This window comes from Oncorhynchus kisutch, linkage group LG28, assembly GCF_002021735.2.
Source record: "Oncorhynchus kisutch isolate 150728-3 linkage group LG28, Okis_V2, whole genome shotgun sequence".
Taxonomy (NCBI): Eukaryota; Metazoa; Chordata; class Actinopteri; order Salmoniformes; family Salmonidae; genus Oncorhynchus; species Oncorhynchus kisutch.
In genome coordinates, this window is record NC_034201.2 from 17877481 (window position 1) to 17901624 (window position 24144).

Consider the following 24144-nt stretch of genomic DNA (forward strand, 5'->3'; position numbering starts at 1 on the left):
TGTCTGGCCACTCTACCATAAAGGCCTGATTGGTAGAGTGCTGCAGAGAGTTGTTCTTCTGGAAGGGTCTCCAATCTCCACAGAGGAACTCTGGCGCTCTGTCAGTGACCATTGGGTTCTTGGTCACCTCCTTGGCGAAGGCCCTTCTCCTCTGATTGCTCAGTTTGGCCCGGCAGCCAGCTCTAGGAAGAGTCTTGGTGGTTCCAAACTTCTGGAGGCCACTGTGTTCTTGGGGACCTTCAATGCTGCTGAAATTTGTTGGTACCCTTCCCCAGATCTGTGCCTCGACACAATCCTGTCTCGGAGCTGTACGGATAATTCCTTCGACCTCATTGCTTGGTTTTTGCTCTGACATGCACTGTCAACTGTGGGACCTTATATAGACAGGTGTGTCGTTCCAAATCATGTCCAATCAATTGATTTTACCACAGGCGGACTCCAATCAAGTTGTAGAATGATCAATGGAAACATGATGCACCTGAACTCAATTTCAAATCTCATAGCAAAGGGTCTGAATACTTATATAAATAAGCCATTTCTGTTTTTTATTTTTAAAACCTGTTTTTCGCTTTGCCATTATGGGGAATTGTGTGTAGATAATGAAAAATATATATTTAATAAATTTTAGAATGTACGGCTGTAATGTTACAAAATGTGGAAAAGGTCAAGGGGTCTGAATACTTCCCTACTGTACTGCTTACTTATTAGTCTTTTTGGCAGTAGATGACTGAAAATGGCATCGTCTTGATATCATGTCATCCTATTTGATAAATATTTCAAACTGTGTTTTGTGTTTTACCCTAACCATTTCTTGTTACACGTGTGCATTCTATTTTTTAGTAAGCCATGTGACATGAACATGCCAAAATATCTAACAGTTTGTGGCAAAGCAGTTTAATTCAGTAAGTCTGCTGTGGACTTTGCTTGGTTAGAACAAAATGAAGAAGCCAGATCTCAGTTTCAGCCCTCACACTGCCTTAGGATGAGGTGTAGGTCTCCTATACCCTATACAAGACAGACAAGAATTGTATCTCACTGTATGGTGATGTATATGTGACACAGGTCTTTACTGATGGATATAATGCAATTTGTAATGTAAGAAGACTATAATACTCTAAGAACATTAGATTTAGCTAGTTACTTTATTTTACACATGATACATTTACATGGTTAATGAATTGTTCTGTTTAACTTGTACCAAATAATGATACAATGACCCAGACACTTAATTCAAAGTTAAACTGAGGCCTTGCTTTCCTTTCTGCCCAATTGGTGCCTCATTTATAAAATGTTATAATCAAACAATTAATTTTTGTATAGAATTAAAAAACCTATGCTCCTGATGTTGGCATACACACACAAATCATCATGATCCACAATTAGTTTGTTTTACATTATGGCATTGAATATGGAGTTTTAGCATCAAGAGGATGTGTTGGATGGTACATAGTCAGCAAAAACATTGGAGATTCAAACCATTACTGGAACGTAATGTGTTTTACTTGTCCCTCTGCATCCAAGATCTTTAAAACATCTATACAAACAAATGCTGCATAATAACTGTTAGTATTTTATGTTGTTATTAATACTGTGAAAATTAAATAAATACTTTTTTAAATCAAAAGACTTGTGGTCATTGTTGAGAGGGTGCACATACAATATGTGGCTATTAAATCTTGAAATGGCAGTTTGAGATGTTTTTTAAAATATAAGACCATGTTGAAGCCGAAGGTTAATGCAGACCGCCTCCAGAAACACTGCTTGACTGATTCCAAGGCTTAGCCAGAATCATTTGTCCAGCCCTTTGGGAATCCAAGCACAGTTTAATTTCCCAATGATGATTAAATGGAGCGACAGCACAGCATGCTACCATGTAACAGAACAATTTGAAGGTAGTTTTAATATTAAAGTCAAAGTATACATTTCAACACCAGACAGCAGCAACAATTCCACATGCAAGTACGACTGTATTGCTTCATTTTGTCTACTACTGTCATGGTTGCATTTTTGCTTCACTGTAGAGTATTCTTTAAACCTTTCGAGGCATATTAATGGGAAGCAGTGTCTGATCATGGAGTGTAGTGTGTACGGTGCAAGTAGTCTATGAAAAAAAGAACACAGAATGGGCATCAACACTGTCACATGACCCGAGTGGCTGGATGAGTGAGGTCAAATGACCTGACCTTGATCTCATTGCATAGCCTACATTCTACTTGGTCACACCACTATAATTATGCTACTTTTGAGTGAATCAATCGGCTACACACCTTCAAGATCACATTTTGATGTTGCTTTGGGCAAGAAATTAGGTTTAATATAACAAAAGATTTTCTGGTCTTTCTATTGTGTCTATACATTTGTTTATGTATTTAGAATATTACAATGTAATTTGAGATTAAAATCTCTTTTAGGTTCAACACAATTGACTGTTTCTACTGAGTGTAGAGGGTGTGGTCTGACACTGACCACTATGACTAGACAATGTCTGCTGACTCACCCAAAGATCTTCTTTGGGAGAAAATAAACATTTCAATTTGATGTCAGAGTTAATCTCTGTTCTTCAACTCCAGAGACTATGCCTCAGCACTGTGGAGTGAAAGCACTTGGACAACTCTAAATAACTTCTGTGCATCCATCCATGTCAATGTCAAAACTCTCATGCATGTGTTTCATTTGAAAGTATGAGGGAGCTGATAATGAATCTAAGATACAAACTTTGATACAACAAAACTGTTCTTGATAAAAAAAAGTGGCACATAGTGTATTTTAAACACTGACCCAATTCCCCTGCAGAAGGTACTACAAGGTCCAATTCAATTATCTCTGAGTGAAAAAGCTATTACTACCCCAATATTGGAACCTCTCATAGAGTTAAAAAGCAATAGGTAATCAAATATGCTATTTTCCCAGATGTTTAGGACTTGTTCCTCCACAGCGAGGAAGGGATTTACAGCAGCTGTAGGGGTATCTAGTCTCCTTAATCATTTGTAATGTAACCTTAATTTAACTAGGCAAGTCAGTTAAGAACAAATTCTTATTTACAATGACAGCCTACACCGGACACCGCTGGGCCAATTGTGCGCTGCCCTATGGGACTCCCAATCACAGTGATGCAGCCTGGATTTGAACCAGGGACTGCAGTGGCACCTCTTGCACTGAGATGCACCACTCAGGAACCATGTGCTCCCAACATTCCTCTGGTTTGGCTTCTGGACCAAAGCCCAATTTGAGACATGTCCTTTTTGTCTCAGTTCAACAATACTCATTCATTTTGTGTGAATGAGGAGGAGGAATGTCTTGAGCCAGCAAAACCAGACCTGCCAGAGCCAGCAAAACCAGACCTGCCATATCCAGCAAAACCAGATCTGCCATATCCAGCAAAACCAGACCTGCCATATCCAGCAAAACCAGACCTGTCATATCCAGCAAAACCAGACCTGCCATATCCAGCAAAACCAGACCTCCCATATCCAGCAAAACCAGACCTGCCAGAGCCAGCAAAACCAGACCTGCCATATCCAGCAAAACCAGACCTGCCAGAGCCACTAAAACCAGACCTGCCATATCCAGCAAAACCAGACCTGCCATGTTCCAGCAAAACCAGACCTGCCATATCCAGCAAATCACCTCTGGTTTGCAGCTGATCACTTCAAATAAAGTCATCTCTTCTATAGAGAAAATCTCAAGCAACAAAGACGTTTGATAATTAAAACCAATGAAAATCATATAAACAGGACCAAACTCTTATAATTTAGTTGTTGATTGTTAGTTCTCAATTTTATATTTGAATTTTAATAGAAGAAATGGTTTGATTCCAGGCTGTATCACAACTGGCCGTAATTGGGAGTCCCATAGAGCTGCTCACCATTGGCCCAACGTCGTCTGGGTTTGGCCGGTGTAGGTCTTCATTGTAAATAAGAATTTGTTCTTAACTGACTTGCCTAGTTAAATAAAGGTTAACTACTGTTGTGCTGCTGACTGTACAATCTGTCTTCAACTGGAGTGCTGCTGCCTGCTACGTCAGGCACTATGCGACATTTTCTTTGACAATGGAATAGCTAGGTAATGTGAAAGAAAAATGTATACGTTGTTGATACATTGATGCAATGTTTACCTGGACAAGTCATCGCGCACTATTGTATCATCAGACTATTTGTGCTTCTGTAGCGGATATTCTCGGTGAATGATTTCAGGAATATATCCTACCATGCAGCCGGAAGGAACATTTACATTTGCAAGGTTTAGAGTAAGTACTGTATCGCTTTCCGTCTCTCTCTTACGTCAAAACTGATAAGTTTCTACTGATAAGTTTTCTAGGGCGAAGGGAGTAGGAAGAAAAACGAAGATATTTTTGCTCAAGGATATGGAATTTGACCCTCGTCTTCCTGATCTTTTCTATGTGATGCTTTAGTAAGTAGCTACGCCTCTACTAAAATGAATATCCTCTGTGATTCTATACCACTATAAAGGGAACTATCGTGATTTAGACAGTTTAAAACAGCACGGATGCAGAATACTAATAAGACCTATGCGACATTTCAACGGGATACTTTATTATAGTTTCACATTGCCAAGTCTGTCTGCGCCTTCGTTCTCCAACCTGGTATCCTAATCTAGACGTAATATAGTAAATGAAAAGGATCGGCCACTCATTAGTATAATATGTTATGTTTGGTATGGTTACATAAGACCAAAGGTTACTTACAGGAGTAGTTCACTATTTTACAACTTGATGTTAAATGGTTCCTCACTCTAAAAGTAGTCTATGGGCCAGGGGAAACTGTAATCCATGGTTCAGTTTTCTTTAAACAGCCACTACAAACTTCAGCTAACTTTAGCCACCACAAGTTAGTCAATTGAAGTGATGTGGGTATGTGAGTCAAATCGCCTTTAAGTAATATAAAACTAGTTGATTTCCAGTGTTTTGGACATTCTTATTTTTTAAAAATAAATATGCTCATATGGCCCCATCACTTCCATTGATTGTTAGCTTGTGGCTAAGGTTAGCTGAAGTTTGTAGTGGCTTTTTAAATAACTGTACCGTGCAATCTACTCTCTCGGCCCATAGACTACTTTCAGGGTGAGGAACCCTCTAACATCAGTTTCCTTAAGGCAAAAACGAAAGGAGGGTGATTGGGTGGGTGTATAACATGAACATCTAGCAACCCAAAGTTGCGTGTTCAAATCTCATCACAGACAACTTTAGCATTTTAAATAATTAGCAGCTTTGGAACTACTTACAACTTTTTAGCTACTTTGCAACTACATAGCATGCCAGCTAATCTGAACCCTTTAACCTAACTCCTAACCTTAACCACAGCAACAACTAATTGGAATTCTTAACATATCATACATATTGCAAATTCATGTCATACGAATTGTAATTTGTAACATTATATACGGTGTCCACCCACTCTGCCCAGAGTTGGTGAAAATGTGCATTGGTAATGACATTTCACTTCCTTATGCTATTAAATACATTTTACCAAGACAAATATAGTTCTGAATCTTTCAGTGGAGTTTTCTCCAACATATCACATTATATCAAAAAGTCCGATTTCATAACCTAATACATCCGATAATTAGCACCGAGCTCTATTGAAAGAGCGGTGGAGTTCTCTCACCCGAAACTTATGAGGATTTAACATTTTGTGGTCATCGTCATCCAAGTTGTTCCGCGGGTCGCAAATAGCATAATTAGCATGACACGAGCTGAATTAAATGTTAAAAGGCTCTGTTGACATTTCAGAGATACGCTTGCTTTTGTAAGAAGTCTTGGAAAAAGAACAAACTTTGCATTAATATGAAGAGCATATACTAAAATATCAAAATACATGTCATATCACAATCTATATCTATCTTACCTCTTATTGATTTATGTCATCCTCATTTGAGAAGAAAGATGTTGAGTTCAATGGTGAGCCTGTCAGGTAACCTTATTTCTCGGACAGCATCCAGTCTAGATGATGCGATACTATTTCTCAGATTTTTGCCACTTTGTCTGTGGTCTCCTTTGAGTTTAGTCACCCTATTGTTGACAATCCTACAAAGGTAAAAACGCCACTTAGTTTTGAATGGATTATGATAGAGACATGAGGTTTGGACCATTGGTTTCTTAGGCCATTATCTACACAATTAACATATTATTTCACTCATTGATCAAAATATGTTTTTGATTGGACACCTTATATCAGGGATCATCAACTAGATTCAGCTGCGGGCAGTTTCTTTTTTCTTGAGCAGATGGTCAGAGGCCAAAACATAATTACAAATAATTTGTAGAATGCAAATTGACCGCAAGAAACCTGAACAGATATAATATTTGATTGAAACATAATCATTTCAAACCTTGCTTACATTTATATACGATCATATATGCCTCTTTATTATGCGTGGCAATACATGAACAGATTTCCAAACTTAAAATCATTAGGAGCTGATTTCCTGGTGTTTTCAGTCTTATGTCCAACAATAAAAAATCTCAGAAAACTTGGGGGGCCAAATAAAACCTGGACCGCCAGTTGGGGAACCTGCTCTATATTATACAAAATGTGATGATGGAAATCCACAAATTAATACATACAATACGAAACGTAACATATGCTAATTTCAACGTCCCTGATTTTCATTTACTATGTTACGTCTACCCCTGAGTCCCACTCACATGCCAAGATGTTCCGTTTTTTCTAGAGGGCTTTGGAACTTATATTTAACTGCAGGGGGAATGGGTGGAGGCTATGGAAAATAGAATGATGGCTTCAGTGGGGAAATCTATAGTAGGCAACAGGCCTATCATTTTGTCATTTGAATGACTGACTGGCTAGACAGTAGATATTTTCTAGAGAATGTTGATTATGGTGTCATAAATTAAGCAAATATCTGGCTGATTGTAGATTTTGATTACACGGTAGTTTGTTTTGCAATCATTTTGGAGCCACCAAATTGGCAGAAATCCATGGATTTAAATGCTTTTTATGTTTCCTTGTGCTGTAAATGTTTTTGTTTGTTCTGCAATTGCCATTTATCCATAGATGACAAGATGCTACCTAGAGAAATCAATAGAGTGAACTTTAGGATTGTAATTTGCTGTGCAGTGTCCAGTGTGCACACTTAATAACATTTCACCCCTCATGTTTTGGTGTGTTGACCCATCCACAATTCAGAAATGTTTCCCTCCAAATGAAAACAACAAATGTTTCTTTATCCATGACTCAGAATAAGCCTACAGCACAAACTCACCAGTGGGTATAGGTTTATGCTGGGAATTAGGAACCACTGTAGGGCCCCTAGTGACAGTCCCTATGGTGAGACTTGTACAGCTTACTAGAATCTGTCCTGCATTACAGCAAAGACAATGTAGATACAGTACCAAGACCACTGTCAGAGCTAGGCTGATACTCTGCATAGTAAGAGACGTGGAGACAGTGATGCACATTTTGTCAATGCATCGCTCTCTCTCTCTCTCGATTTTGTTTCACCTTGGACTTGGTTGCCCTGGAAACAAAATCTACTCATCCAATCAGATCCCTCTTCCCACACGCATTTGCACAGACCCTTCTCTCTCAATGTGTGTGCTCCCTCCAAGACTTCTTATGTGTCACACCGCTGATGATAAAACCAGGTATACACCACCAACACACGATTGTACTTTTTGATGCTGTTATCATGTCATTTGTTCCTCTTCGGATGGTGTGGTGGTGTGTGATCGGTGTTATCTGGTTCACTGCAGTGTCTGAGGCACTTGAGAGGTCCCAGGATTATATTTAGACACATGAAGCCCCAGTCTCTCCTAGTTCATAGATCAGTTCTCCCCACTATTTATAGTCATCTGTGTTAGGTGGCCTTTAATGTAATGTACTTCATAGATAACGTGTCTGAAAAAATTCTCGGCCTTATTGACACAGGCCTGCAATTAGTCTGAATGGCTGTCATTGCATTGTACAGTTCCACTATTGTCAAGTATTTTCTATGTAATACAGTAAATTCAGCTAGATTAAAGTTTTTTTCTGGATACTATAGTGAGATGTTTGAAAGATTATGGTGATGGAATGTGATTCATATTTAGTGGAATTTTTCTTTGTGATGAAAGGGATAGAGCACAATGGCCAGTCCAGCACCAGCATGCTGCAATACCCCTCCATGTCCAGATGGGGGAGCGGCGGTGGCCCAAAAGACAAAGCACTTCATCACGGACGACTGTGAGCTGAGCAAGGAAGAGCTGGATGGCCTCATGAGGGAAGGAGGTGAGGACACAGACCCTAGTTGTTGATGTAGCCTATAATGTTTTATTCCCTCCATCCAAATACCTTTACATCACATTAGACTGATAAGACTTCAGTAGTGGTATTGAATTATTCTGTAATAGATTGCCTGTGGCATCTGATCTCCCCACAGAGGAAAGTCGTCCCTTCCTGGTGGTCCATCATCTGCTTGATGTGAAGGAGGCAGGTGTGCCTGTGTTACTGCCTGGGACTCCAGTCATCTGCAGAGTGGACAGCACCGAGAGATACACTACGCGCTCCAAGGTGTGTGTGTGTGTGTGTACATAGTGTTTATTCATGTGTCTGTATATTATATGCACACCTGTACCTTTCCACATGAGCACATGTTTACATTATGTGTAGACTACACAAGTCAATGGCATGTTTTCTCTTCCAGGTCCGTGTGTGCACTCTGTACACTGTGAAGCTGACCCATGGCAAGTTCACCTGGACGGTTAAAAGGAAGTACAAGCACTTCCAGGAGCTGCACCGTGACCTCTACAAGCACAAGATGATGGCCCACTTCCTGCCTCTGGGAAGGTCCGATTCAGAGCACCAATCGGAGCTCAGACATGCAAATCAACCCATTATCTGTGCTGAGAATAATTTGTTTAGAGGGGATGCACTTCAAATCAGAGTGAAGGCCTGTTGTGATTTTGGTACGACTTTAAGCAGTAAAACGTTTAGCATATTAAAATGTTTATTTTTAGATTTGCAGCCCAGAGAGCACAACTGAGGGCTATGACAGAGGAGATGCCAAGTCTACACGGGACTGAGAGAATGAGACGAACTTCCAGCAAACCGGTATCACTCTTACAACCATGGAACCACACATACTGTATACAAAAAGACAGACACTGATAAACGCCATGGTACACATGGAGACAGAGAGCCACACATCACTCAGTCTTACATCTATATAGTTGTAGATAATTTCCTCCACACAAAAAACGAGGGATCAATCTTGTGACTTTTTAAAATCATTATCAGGGGTTCTTCTGTCTATCTGACCATTTGATTAGTTGACATTTGATAATGTAGGTCCAGTCAGTTCTGATTTCTGATCTCTCTGTTCTAGAAATACCTTGAGGAATACCTAAACGGCCTTCTGGAGAATTCCTTTTGTAAGAACTATCACGGCATGGTGAGTTAAGATGGCACACACATACACCAATTACCATTCATTGTCAGACAGTGATGATATCTTGTTCTGATTCCAGCTGGAATTCCTTGATGTCAGTGCTCTCTCCTTTGTCAGTGAGCTTGGACCCAAAGGCCTGTAAGCACTATTAATAGTCTATGAGAGTGTGTGTGATGTTATATGACAGTGTTATTCAGTATATTTTAATGTGACTGATTCTATGTCTGTGTGAGTGATGTCATTGTGTTTCAGGGAGGGTTCCATCTTCAAAAGGTCAGGAGGTCACCGTATCCAGGGGTTGAACTGTATTGGTCATCACCAGTTCTGCTTTCGCTGGTCAAAGCGCTGGCTGGTGGTCAAGGACTCCTTCCTGCTCTATATGAACCGGGAAAATGGGGTCGTCTGCTTCGTACTGGTCTTTGACCCGGAGTTCAAAGTTCAAGTGGGTCGTGCATATACTGACACCAAGTATGGGGTTTGCATTCAGAACTTCACCAGGTAAGTTCATAGTGGAATCCAAAATATGATTACTTTTCGACAGACACTCAAAAGTGTACCCTCAAATAGACACTTGTATTCATAACTGTTTTTCTTATTTATGAGTCAATTCCTAGCTGTTTGTGTATTTGTGCGGGCAAGTATTGTCTCGCTGTGTAAACTCGTGTATGTGTATTCTCGGGATGGGCATTTGAAATGATCTCATTATTCAAATAATGCCATGATATTTTTTCGGATATCCGGATAGTCGAAATACATGTTTTTAAATAATTACGATAAATGTTTTACTTTAATTGAGACTCGAGAGAGAGTTGGTGCGCTGTGCACGGAGGGAGAGAGAGAAAATAGCCAAACCGACTAGTTGACAAACTATCTATCAGACCGTCTGGTATGGCCTGTCTTGACTACATCAAATTGTTGTGAAATAGCTAGCTACTGCAGCCAGATAAGTTAGCCAGCTAGCTAGCTAAAGTAGCAAAGCTAATAGAGGCTATTTTGCTGCACTCCCCATCCAATGTCTACAACAACTCCATTCATATGAAACCACAGCCTACCTGTTGGTTCATCATTATAGCCTACTCCTTTTCATTTAGCCTTTTTATTTCCATAAGTTTAATTCCATTTTGCATTGGTTAGAAGTCGCCCACTTCACTTGCTACACTTGAAGCCTCTGAATGTAGCTCCGCTTTGTTTGACTGACAATAACAACAAGCTACATGTGTGAAACCAAAGACATTTAAAACCAGTGTGAAACGTGTGTAAGCTACTGGTTTGTCTTTTTTATGCGGCACACTCATAAAACTGATGTTTTATTACCATTTTGGCTGTAATGGTCTATTCTTGTAGGCCGCCGAGTGGTGCAGCTGTCTAAGGCACTGCATCTCAGTGCTAGAGGTGTCACTATAGACCCTGGTTCGATCCCGAGCTGTATCACAACCGGCCGTGATCGGGAGTCCCATAGGACGGCACACAATTGGCCCAGCGTCGTCTGGGTTAGGGGAGGGTTTGGCTGGGAGAGGCCGTCATTGTAGAATAAGAATTTGTTCTTAACTGACTTGCCTAGTTAAATAAAGGTTAAATTTAAAAAAAGATTTCGCAATATCAGATAATTTAATTTTGGACAAAGCCTTAAAAAATAATAATAGACAAAGCCTTTTTATAAAAAATGATTACTCTCCCAAGTAATCAAATAATAACATCTGTTCGGATATTCGAATAACCGTGCCCATCCCTATTGTGTTCTTACATGAGTGTTTTTTCTGTGTGTAGGAATCTGGTCATCAAATGTAACAGCTACAGACAGGCTCACTGGTGGAGCCATGAGATCAATAGGCTGGCTGAGCCCTGTGAATTCCTCCAGGTCCAACGCTTTGGGGGCTTTGCCCCGCCACGGGAGAACACACTCACTAAATGGTCAGATGTTGCTTCCAATTAGATGATAATGTGGTATGTGTACATGCTGTATACACCCTTAACTTAAATGTAAAGTCTCTGTTTATGAATTGGTCATATTAAAGGTATGTAAATGGAAGTGGCTACTTTGCAGACCTGGCTGATGCTCTGGAGCAGGCCAAGGAGGAGATCTTCATCACAGACTGGTGGTGAGGAGCAGAGCTAGCACCATATAAATATATTTGAACATTCTATTATTATACAGTATATCTCTATGACTAGTAAGCCTACTGTGTGTTCCAAGACTTGTACTGATGTAATAAGCACAGTGCTCTCCATAATTATAGAGAGTGGTTATCCAGAGCCATATACATTATACTGTAGAAAATAGCTCTGCCGTGAGCTAAATAAGAGCATACAGCAAACAAAACAAGTATTTGATCTCAATATCAACGGAGATCACTGTTTGCAACATGTATTAGGTTTGTTTCTAATTAGTCTGTCAATAGCAGGACACAGTGTAAATAGAGACATGGTTAACATTGCATGGTGAATATGTCTTTCCCTCCCTCCCAGGCTCAGCCCAGAGGTTTTCCTGAAGAGGCCAGCTACAGACACATACTGGCGCCTGGACCAGATCCTCAAACGCAAAGCAGTACGAATCGACTTCCCAACTTTCTCCTATCAACATGTTTCTAGTCTCCCTTTTACCTCTCCTCCCTCCTCTCCTCTGAATGCACTGAAGGTTAATCCCTCCTTTCCTCATCCTTTCCACCTTCTGTGTAGCCTGGCAAAAGCGTACCTCATGACCACACAGCTGTGACCCACTGGTCTGAAAAGGAGGCTTAATGAAATCTTGATTGGTTGGTTGGTTCTCTGGAATATAATTTTTTCCTGGGGGGTTGAGATTGTTTGGTTTGAAAATCAAACAGTTGTAATGGAAGGGGGTGGCACTCTGGGGATGTGTGTGGCTGTGCCTGTGGGCATTTGAGTGAGAAAGACACTGAGGAGACCCAACCAGTAACAGCACAGCCCCCTTCATTATCAACGCATCGTGCCGACAACATCAAAACAGCCTTTCCAGACTCTGAAGTCAGAAGGACTTTGGTATCAGCCAGACTACCTTCTGTGTATATCCATCCTTTCTTTTCTCTGTGTAGGAACAAGGTGTCAAAGTATGTGTGCTCCTGTACAAGGAGGTGGAAATGGCCCTGGGCATCAACAGTGGCCACAGCAAGAGGACACTGATGGACATGCACCCCAACATCAAGGTCTGTCTGAGACGCTCCAATCTTTGCTCTGCAGTCAGGTGGTGCTTTACACCTGAAAAACCAATCCACATAGCTGGCTCTTAGTCATAACATTGTAGCACATTGTCACACTTACTTTACTTTACCTTTATTTTACTAGGCAAGTCAGTTAAGAACAAATTCTTATTTTCAATGACGGCCTAGGAACAGTGGGTTAACTGCCTGTTCAGGGGCAGAACGACAGATTTGTACCTTGTCAGCTCGGGGATTAGAACTTGCAACCTTTTGATTACTAGTCCAACGCTCTAACCACTAGGTTACCCTGCCGCCCCACTAAACAGAGGAATCATACACATCCTCATGCTTTCATTACTATGTTATGTTAATCTGGGTATTTTAATTTAAATTCAAAACTTTATTAGATTTGTGTCCTTAGCTTCCCTAACATCTTCCCAACAGGTGATGCGACACCCCAACCACATGTCCGCGGTGGTGTTTCTGTGGGCCCATCATGAGAAGATGGTGGCCATTGACCAATCAGTGGCTTTTGTGGGAGGCTTGGACCTGGCCTTTGGGAGGTGGGACGACAGTCAGTACCGGTTGACTGATACGGAGACAACCAATCATATCTCTGAAGAAGAACCAAAGGCTCCACTGGCTGAGCCAGAAGTGAGACACCTCAAGACAGTCAAGATGAATCTTTCTCTTGTGTTGTTCTGTTCTGGTAATCCATAGTTCAGTGTTACCTGGTGTTGAGCGGTGACTTAAATACCAGACTGTCCTACTCTGCCCCCTAGGCAGCTGATTCGGGTGACCAGGTGGATGGGTCAGACTTCGCCCAGGATCCAAAGCCTACAGAGCCAGAGGAGGTCAAGGAGGTCAACCATGTGGACCTGAAGAACAACACCCAGTTGTGGCTTGGCAAGGACTACAGCAACTTCATCAGGAAGGACTGGGTCCAACTGGACCGCCCATTCGAAGGTACAGTATGCACACACGATAGCTCAATTCATAATCCCCCTATTACTCCCGCACTCACTAACACACACGTACATGCATACACAACACACCCAAGAGGGCTCATTCTTAAATGTAAAGTCCTTTGTTCCCCAGACAACATTGACCGCACTGAGGTGCCCCGTATGCCGTGGCGTGACTTGTCTGCTGCACTCCACGGCAAAGCTGCCAGGGATGTGGCCCGCCACTTCATCCAGCGCTGGAACTTTGCCAAGGTCAGAACCCAAATAAGAGGTTCCTAAGGATCTTTCTTTCATGACTTTACTTTGATGTGCATTCAGAAAGTATTCAGACCCCTTGACCTTTTTCCACATTTTGTTATGTTACAGCCTTATTCTAAAATGGATTCAATTGTTTCCCCCCTCATCAATCTACACACAATACCCCATAATGACAAAGCAAAAACAGTTTGTCCCCCCCCCCCCCCCCCCCCCCCCCACAATTCTTGTGATATCCAATTGTCCCATCGCTGCAATTGCCGTAAAGACTCGGGAGAGGCAAAGGTTGAGAGCCATGCATCCTCCAAAACACAACTTTTCCAAGCTGCACTGCTCACTAAACCCAGATGCCAGCCACACCAATGTGTCAAAGGAAACAACGTACAACTGGCGACCGAAGTCAGCGTGCACGTGCCCGACCCACCACAAGGAGTCGATAGAGCACGATGGGACAAGGACATCCCGGCCAAACCCTCCCCTAACCCGGATGATGCTGGGCCAATTGTGCGCCGCCCTATTGGACTCCCAATCACGGCCAGTTGTGATTCAGCCTGGAATTGAACCAGGGTCTGTATTGATGCCTCTGAGATGCAGTGCCTTAGACCACTGCGTCACTCGGGAGCCCATCAAATGCCAGTCCTACATTTTCCAACAAAACATAGCTATCTACCTAACGTCACAGAGTTTCTAAACGCAGAGGCGCAACATCGCGAGACTTACGGGAACGCTTGCGAAACAATCAGACCAAGCCAGGGTTTGGGGTTTGAGAAGTCAATGAGAGAAGTGAAATATTCTTCCTTAGCAGTTTATTTTCTCGAAATCTAAAGGCACAACTGAGATTCCAGTAGTTGAACATTTTATTACACCAATCTCGTGAAAGGGACAAACTGACATGTTTTCATTTGTCAAAAACAACTTTATCGAGGGAGTGCACTTACAAAAAAGATTGCAGTTTTGAAACTGCAGTAAAATGCATTCGACTGTGGTATTTTGGACTGCAACATTACTGCAGTAAAAAAAACTGTTATTTGGACACAGCAGTTGCGGCATTCTGCAGTTATCCTGCACTCTTACTGCAATCTTTTTTCGTACGGGTGCCTTCGATTTCACGGCCTGCAAATGCGCATTTCGGCGCTAGACCCGATGATGTGTTTCTACGCATGAGCATAGCTAGAAAACTTCGCCATGAAGTCGCCTATAAGTGTGATCGGGGATTTCTATTGGAGAAGCAGTTTTAGCCTATCTTCATACTGTACTGTCTTTGCTAATGTACAGCAGTTCAAAACCAACACCAAATTTTGGGCAAATGGTCATGCTGTTACCTTAGAATGCAAACAATGGTATTTTGTAACACTAGCTGGCTAGCTAATCCATAGTCCAAGCTAAGGTAAAAGCTAGCCATATTTCACTGAAACAAATGCACATGTATACAGTGCGGTTGGGCACTCCATTGTGCAAATGGATGCTTACTAGCATCAGAAAAACTCACCAGTTTCGAATTTCTAGAATAGATTCCAATACCCACCTTCTCCTTTCTTCTTAACATTTTATCCAAATCTGTGCTGATCAACAGTGCCAAACGAACAACTCTGCCATTTGACCATCTTGATTGTATATGCAGATCTGATTTGGATGCTGGACTAGCCCATGTCCAGCATCTCTACCTGTGTGAAGCTAGCCACAATAGATGAATTTGCGGGTTGCATTCAAAATAAAAAACAACTATTGAAAGTGAATTTAAACGGATACAAGTAGTGTAATCATGCCATATTTCGACTAGTTAATGCTAAACAATAACGGAATGTTATATAAATACAACAGAAGACAATCATTCAAATCAGTTGAAATTGCACTGGATGTATTAGACTTTAGAATTGCTTTGGGAGCATACTTACAGTTGAAGTCGGAAGTTTACATACACTTAGGTTGGAGTCATTAAAACTCGTTTTAGAACCACTCCACAAATTTCTTGTTAACAAACTATAGTTTTGGCAAGTCAGTTAGGCCATCTACTTTGTGCATGACACAAGTAATTTTTCCAACAATTGTTTACAGGCAGATTATTTAAATTATAATTCATTGTGTCACAATTCCAGTGGGTCAGAAGTTTACATACACACGTTGACTGTGCCTTTAAACAGCTTGGAAAATTCCAGAAAATTCCAGAAAATGATGTCATGGCTTAGAAGCTTCTGATGGGCTAATTGACATAATTTGAGTCAATTGGAGGTGTACCTGTGGATGTATTTCAAGACCTACCTTCAAACTCAGTGCCTCTTTGCTTGACATCATGGGAAAATCATAAGAAATCATCCAAGACCTCAGAAAAAAATTGTAGACCTCCACAAGTCTGGTTCATCCTTGGTAGCAATTTCCAAATGCCTGAAGGTACCATGTGCATCTGTAATGACATCTGAAATGTCCTCTGGTCTGATGAAACAAAAATAGAACTGTTTGGCCATAATGACCATTGTTATGTTTGGAGGAAAAAGGGGAGGCTTGTAAGCCGAAGAACATCATCCCAACCGTGAAGCACGGGAATGGCAGCATCATGTTGTGGGGGTGCTTTGCTGCAGAAAGGACTGGTGCACTTCACAAACTAGATGGCATCAGGAGGCAGGAAAATTACGTGGATATATTGAAGCAACATCTCAAGACATCAGTCAGGAAGTTGTAGCTTGGTCGCAAATGGGTCTTCTAAATGGACAATGACCCCAAGCATAAACTTCCGACTTCAACTGTATATGCACTGTACAGCCTAACCCTATGGATGTTGCACTCACGTAATGGAGTATCCACCTACTCAGTGACACTCCCAGAACACAACCATGTAGAGTTTACATCAAATATGAGTGTTTTCACTCTTATTGTGGGACTCTAAACATCAGTGTTTAGAATCTGATGATCAAATGAGCCACATTAAGCTCACCAGTCAACCTACTGACGCAGCTCTAAGTGTACATGGGAATATATTTGTTTAGTCTCAATGGCTGAGTTATACAACCTTCAAAAGTCAATTACTTAAAACCGTTTTCCTTTACTGTGCTTTCAATGGGCATTGAGTCATTTTACAATGTAAGACTGTCACAGTCAATTGAGCTATTCATCTTCTGAAAACTGCAGACAATTACTTTTGACTGTCCATGGTAAATTCTAAACATAACTGATTTGAGCTATTAGAGGGCAGCAGACCAGGGTTTAAATCATCCACCCTTGCAGGTATGCAAGCAAACCACCTGTGCCATTAAGGCCAATACCTTTTGGCCAAATTTAAAGGTTAAAATAGCTCATTTCCTTTCTTCACATGTTGTTGAAATGTTGTATAATGCACCTTTTTAAAGCTGCAATATGTAATAAAAGTTAGTTTTAGATCTGTCATTCTCATTAAAAGCAAGTCTAAGAAGCGGTAGATATGTTCTATGTGCGCTATTTCTATGCTTCCCATTTTGTTTTTGCGTCTTACTTTCGGGTTTGCACACCAGCTTCAAACAGCTGAAAAACTTTTTATTTTCACAGCAGTTTAGATGGTACAATGATTCTCTATACTATACTTTCTTGTTTAGTCACAAACTGAAATTAGGCAAACTATTAGAATTTTAGCAACCGGGAAAGGGCGGCGCAATTTCTACATAGTGCACCTCTAACAGAAAATCACCTTCCGGTGTAAAAACAATTGGAATTAAAAACAGATTAAGTTAAAGGAGATGTAGGCATTGGTCTGAAGCTGAAAAATAAAGGAAATTCACATGAGCAACACAATACCTACTCCACCCATGCTCTACCAAGGTTTTCCAGCACTTACCTTTGACCTACTACAGTAGCTATGTTGGTCTATACATTCTACTTCAAACGATGTATATGCAGGTTGCTTAGGATTCAAACCTTCTCAAACAGCCTAATTCATACTCTTCAGAGGAATAATGAACTTTACAGTATCCTGCTATTAAAATTGTGTGTATGTGTGGTAGTTAGGGTAGTTACCTGGAATGAGGTAGTTACCTGGAATGCATTTCAAATATCAGGTGTGCCTTGTTAAGTTTATTTTGTGGAATTTCTTTCCTTCTTAATGCATTTGAGCCAATCAGTTGTGTTGTGACAAGGTAGGGGTGGTATACAGAAGATAGCCGTATTTGGTAAAAGACCATGTCCATATTATGGCAAGAACAGCTCAAATAAGCAAAGAGAAACGACAGTCCATCATTACTTTGACTGACCTTCATGTCTTAATCTGGAAAATGAAACGCTATGATGAAACTGGCTCTCATGAGAACCGCCACAGGAAAGGAAGACCCAGAGTTATCTCTGCTGCAGAGGATAAGGTCATTAGAGTTACCAGCTTCAGAAATTGCAACCCAAATAAATGCTTCACAGAGTTCAAGTAACAGACGCATCTCAACATCAACTGTTCAGAGGAGACTGTGTGAATCAGGTCTTCATGGTCGAATTGCTGCAAAGAAAACACTACTAAAGGACACCAATAAGAAGAGACTCGCTTGGGCCAAGAAACACGGGCAATGGACATTAGACCGATGAAAATCTGTCCTTTGGTCTGATGAGTCCACATTTGAGATTTTGGTTCCAACCGCTGTGTCTTTGTGAAACACAGAGTAGGTGAACGGATGATCTCCGCATATGTGATTCCCACCGTGAAGCATGGAGGTGTGATGGTGTGGGGGTGCTTTGCTGGTGACACTGTCAGTGATTTATTTAGAATTCAAGGCACACTTAACCAGCATGGCTACCACAGCATTCTGCAGCAAATACGCCATCCCATCTGGTATGCGCTTAGTGAGACTATAATTTGTTTTCAACAGGACAATGACCCAACACACCTCCAGGCTGTGTATGGACTATTTGACCAAGAAGGAGAGTGATGGAGTGCTGCATTAGATGACCTGGCCTCCACAATCACATGAACTCATCCCAATTGAGATGGTTTGGGATGAGTTGGACCGCAGAGTGAAAGAAAAGCAGCCAATAAAACAGGACCATGTTTGCAAAACATGTATTTGAGGTTATGTCAATATTACACAGGTACACTGACGGTTACAGAATTCAGGAATCGAGACAGGCTCTATAGACCTCTATATATGAGTGACTGTGACACCACCACTTGTTATGTTGGGCACCTATTGACCAAAAAAACATGTTATGAAATATATGTTTTTCTCAATGTCATGCATTGCTAAAATAAAGGTTTATGGAAATACAGGCAGGTACCACATTACTACAAGACAAACAGCTCGCTCAATCAAGCATGATGGTCGTTTTAAACGCGAGCTTGTCTGAGATGTCGGACTCAACGACAGTTGCTATCCATTGAAGCACTGCGATTGGTTGCCCAAAATTATGGGGCAGGGCTTAGAAAAGGGTCAATTGCATGGCTTCAATATGGAAATATATTGTTAAACATAGCACTTTGAACCAGTGACGGGTAGTGAGGTCGATGGCTGGGTGAGCACTGTTAATGATCAAAGCCAGATTTACTCACAAATAAACCTTGATGAAGCCCATGTTCACTATACAACAAATAGCTCCAACAACCAGAGTGACATATGCTATTAACCGAAACTGGCAAACAATTTTCACCAAATGTAAATACCAATGTAGCCAAGATACACAAGTGACAGCCTCCGTTGATGGCATATTTCATATAATCTGACAAAATTACCAACTGCTCAACTCAGCCATGTAGCATCCACAGTTACAACTGATAGGTGGCACTAAAATAACAATATGGACAGATTTCATCGGAATAACTCGCAAAGCAAACTCCATAGCCTTTCACAATGGATTTACTAATCTTCCAATTTGCCGTGCTCGTAAATACACACACGTATAGAAGTGTTAGAACCTTTTATTATATATGAACAATCAAAATGACTGAAATGTAATTCTAGCTTGATATACAACATCCCTTTGGATGCATTTGATTTATTGTCATGATTCAACAGTAGCCTAACCCTCAAGGGAAAATGCATTAAGGCCTATGTTTACTTGTAAAGTCCGTTCGTCTGGTGAGCCTCTCGTGACAGCGTTGTAGAAGTCACAGCAGAACCCCATGTCCGTTATTTTATTTTGAATGTACACACCAGGCCCACGGCCGTGGGGGAGGCCTCCTTCGATTCCATTTTCACACTGACACAAAAAGTCATACACAGCTAGCAGTTGGGGAGATGGTGGTTGCCTTGCCTGTCATGAATAAAGTCAAATATTGTTTGCTGTATGTTGCCTCTGTCTGGTCTTAACTTTTATTATAGTTGACTTTCCACTCCTCAAACCCTCCAAACAGCCGTTACATTACTCCAACTTGGAAAATAGTTTGAGGCGCAATGATGCAGTATGGTAGTGTCTATTTGTCAGGTTGTAAAAAAAACGGCTAGCCGGAGCTCGTCTGAGCAGTCTGCTGTGAATGCCCTCGCCTGCTGGTAATTAATGCTGATTGTTTTTTTGGTTCTGCCCACTATAGTGCTTTCCGGGTAGAACATGATGTTGAGGCCCATTACTGTCTTAATTGTCACCACCACACACACGCGGACACAGTTGCTTCCATTGAAGGTATTTCTTTATGTGTGGTAATCCAAATGACTTGTGATTTTAATTGCAGATGCACGCACAACACAAAAAAAACACTGTAAACTCGGTCTCCAGCCAAATTTACATATTTTGTTGACGACTAAAAACACTCTAAACTAGAGTGGGCGGCGACAGAGTCAATGTCCATTCAAACTCGCTGATTTGCTGGAAGGGCCTTTTTTACACAGATTGTTTTGTCAATTACCAGTGACTGGAGTCAGGAAAGGCCGTGTGGGTCAAGGATTTCAATGGCTGGAAAGAAAGGCATGAGTACCTTGGCTCCATTCCTGAGGTTTTGATGCATTTTAGCCAAATATTTTGATTTTGAGCATAAAAAAACACCAGAACCATTGAGAAAAAAACATAACATTGAATTGTTTTATTAGATTGTCACAGGGTAAGCACTGCCTCCCCTGACCGCACATCACTGATTCACACTGATATAGGGGCTAGCTAGGCCTTCTGTAAATTGCATTATGTCTGAACCATGGACATGCCAAACTTTGTCAATTAGCAAGATTAAATTCACTGTTGATAAAGCTTTAAAAGAGTTAATCATTAGAGTCAAATTCCCCACCACCCCCCAAAAAATAGTTTTAGATAGGCTATGTCTACAAAATGGGGGGAAACCAGTAATTGTTTGATGTTTCTAAATACGAGATTCACCGGCTGTGTCAGGGCTGGATAGGCTGCGCTTCCGCTCTCAAAATCCATGCCATTACCAACGGCATTACCTTTAAGACCTGTCTTTTGGTGGGTCTTAAAACCTCCCTTTGGTGCTGCATGAAATGGTGACTTTTAGCTTGTCTTTAAGGACACACCTCATATTGTCACCCCTCCCACCTGCGGAACCTGGCGTAAGTGGTGGAAAATGCCAGTGCGAGAGTTTTTAAATGACGAAATTGCAAACTAACGTGCGTTTAACACTTGCGCCTCCTTTGCGCCAGCCGAAAAGAGCCTCTAGGGTTATGTGAGAGAGACATCTGGCTCTTATTGTCTTTGCTTTGTCTGCCTGCAGATCTTTAAGTACAAGAACATCCGAGGCAAGTTCTTCCCTTGCCTTCTGCCCAAGTCTCACAGTACTGCTGATACACTGCCATTCACTGTGCCTGGCTCCGGGAAGGCCTCTGTGCAGGTACACATGCTCACCCAGACACATACAAGCTCACAGAGAAATGCCAGTCTTTTTACCACCAATTGTTCATTTATTTTCATTATTCTCCTCTCTTTCTCTCAGGTGTTGCGTTCTGTGGATCGCTGGTCAGCCGGCACTTGTGAGAGCTCTATCCTCAATGCCTACATTCATACCATCGAGAACAGCGAACACTACATCTACATCAAGGTAACACATTACGTACATTACATACACATTATTTCATTGCACTCATTTACCAGACTCATAACCACACTACTTCTATGCCGTATCCATCCTCTCTCCCTGTTTGCTTGCTGCAGGTAGAAATCAAGGACAAGGTTGTTTTTTTGTTACGCCAGACAGTGCCCTGGCCTCCCCCACAGTCTTGTGACTGTGTCTCTGTACTGAAGTCAACAGCTCAAGGTTGAGATAATGACCACCCTCATGTGCCTCCACAGTCCACATGATCCTAGTGCTATCAAGTCCAATTGAAAGCATAGATTTTCAAATGAGATGAATAGTCCAATGAGGTGTTTGTTTTTAAATATGCAAATGAGATGAATAGTTAAATGATAAATATGCATTGTTTCCATATCTCTTTTAACTGGAAATGGTTGTTTTATTAATGGGACACAAGGGTTAGAAAGATGTATTTTCTCCCAACCTTGCTTTATTTCCCTATCCCTGCCTATTCCTGTCTCTCTAACAGTGTCATGTGGCTTTTATTTGCTGTTCTATGTGAGCAGCTTGAAGTCTGAATGCTTTAACAGCAATGTCCCTTCCTGGTCACAAGTCCAGCTCCCTACCCATCACACCCCACAGCATCAAACAGAGACCAGAGCCATATATGCACGGCTCTGACAGAGATTCCATCTGTCCCTCTCTCTACCTCTCTGCTCTCAGAACCAGTTCTTCATCAGCTGTGCTGACGGGAAGAACGTGCACAATGGCATTGGTGACGCGATCGTGAAGAGGATCCTACGTGCACACAGGTGTGGTTCTACCACCATGTCTGTCTGAGTTTAATCTGTCAACACACAGCTTGGTTTACTGTATAACATGATATTACTGGACTGGTTTATACATGTTTGTCTGTTGATTATCTGTTTCAATAAGTAAAGTTAAATGATCATGATACAATATTTTTTATGTTACAAATACATTGTTGCCAATAGTTTCTTTCTATATAACTCTCTCCTCTGCTACCCCATTCCATAACTCTCTTGTTGTTCCTCAGTGAGCAGAAGAAATACAGGGTGTTTGTGGTGGTGCCCCTGCTGCCTGGGTTTGAAGGAGACATCAGTGAGGGAGGTGGGAATGCCATCCAAGCTATACTACACTTCACTTACAGGTCAGAACCCTCCCTTATGGGCCTTCATGCACGTTCACACACACGTTCACACACACATACACACATACACACACACTACCCAGAAAACTGGGAACATTTCCAGAACATTAGCTAAGATTCCCATTATGTTGTAGTTAGGGTTTTATCTAATATTAGGATGGTAACATTCTCCCCCCCAAAAATGTCATGAAATATCCTTGGAATGTTCTAACATTCACTAAAATATTGTGCACAACATCTGTAACAGCCACCACAGAACAGTCCCCTAAAAGTTCTCATTAGGTTTCCAGGTAATGTAATAACACAATGTACCAGTCATGTTTTCCCAGCAAACAAAATTGGTTCTGTGACATTCGTTAGGTTGCGGCAAATGTTCTCATTAGACAAAAACTGTCCAGTTGTGCTGAAGATTATACACTGAGTGTCCAAAACATTATGAACACCTGCTCTTTCCATGGCATAGACTGGCCAGGTGAAAGCTATGATTCCTTATTGATGTCACTTGTTAAATCCACTTCAATCAGTGTAATTGAAGGGGAGGAGACAGATTAAAGAAGAATGTTTGAGCCTTGAGACAATTGAGACATGGATTGTGTACGTGTGCCATTCAGAGGGTGAATGGGTAAAACAAAAGATTTTAAGTGCCTTTTGAAAGGGATATGGTAGTAGATGCCAGGCGCACCAGTTTGTGTCAAGAACTGCAACGCTGCTGGGTTTTTTGTTTTTCACACAACAGTTTTCCATGTGTATCAAGGGTGGGGTGGGGGGGAGGGGTGCAACTCAATAATAGGAAGGTGTTCTTAATGTTTTGTACACTCAGTGTACAATACTTGTATAAAACATTCACCTGATGTTGCAAAAACGTTCCCAGAATACATTTTGTCTGTTCTTTCATTAGGTTGTGGGAACAGTCTGGTGGGGACATCCCAAAATATATGTTTCCAAAACACAAACAACTGGCCAGTTGTGTGGATGATTGTACAATGTTTATTTTAGGGTGCACAGGACATTGCCTTAATGTTGACAGAACACCTGGTCTAAGTTCTTTGAAGGTTCCCAGAACATTTCATTAAGTTATGTGAGTTGTCTGGGATGTTGCAAGAAAATTATTTTGATATTCACGAAAGTTACACAGAACATTCCCACAATAAGTCAGTTTTTATGACGTTCATAGCTTATTTTGTTAAGGTTTAACATAATATTCCATTGTTCACACAATATACATTTACCTCTTGGAGGTCTGCAGGACATTTCAAGAACATTTATAAAATTGTATATTTAAGTTTTATCTAATATTACCACAAC

At 41.2% G+C, this 24144-nt stretch overlaps 1 protein-coding gene across 3 annotated transcripts in view; it reads left to right on the forward strand.

The window, feature by feature from the left end:
- The first annotated feature begins 3960 nt into the window (after positions 1 to 3960).
- The window catches only part of LOC109875656 (phospholipase D2), a 37423-nt gene continuing 17239 nt past the window's right edge, over positions 3961 to 24144 (forward strand). Inside the window, exons 1-20 of one of the 3 annotated variants that reach the window (XM_020468059.2) lie at positions 3961 to 4062; positions 4168 to 4246; positions 8090 to 8243; positions 8395 to 8525; positions 8659 to 8801; positions 8972 to 9065; positions 9340 to 9405; positions 9482 to 9540; positions 9655 to 9900; positions 11170 to 11313; positions 11418 to 11501; positions 11869 to 11947; positions 12453 to 12563; positions 13002 to 13211; positions 13340 to 13523; positions 13656 to 13774; positions 21372 to 21488; positions 21591 to 21695; positions 22392 to 22480; positions 22726 to 22839. In XM_020468059.2, coding sequence (XP_020323648.1) covers positions 8102 to 8243; positions 8395 to 8525; positions 8659 to 8801; positions 8972 to 9065; positions 9340 to 9405; positions 9482 to 9540; positions 9655 to 9900; positions 11170 to 11313; positions 11418 to 11501; positions 11869 to 11947; positions 12453 to 12563; positions 13002 to 13211; positions 13340 to 13523; positions 13656 to 13774; positions 21372 to 21488; positions 21591 to 21695; positions 22392 to 22480; positions 22726 to 22839 — 2237 coding nt within the window. In that variant the 5' untranslated portion in view covers positions 3961 to 4062; positions 4168 to 4246; positions 8090 to 8101. The other 2 variants (XM_020468058.2, XM_020468060.2) reach the window with 2 other exon arrangements.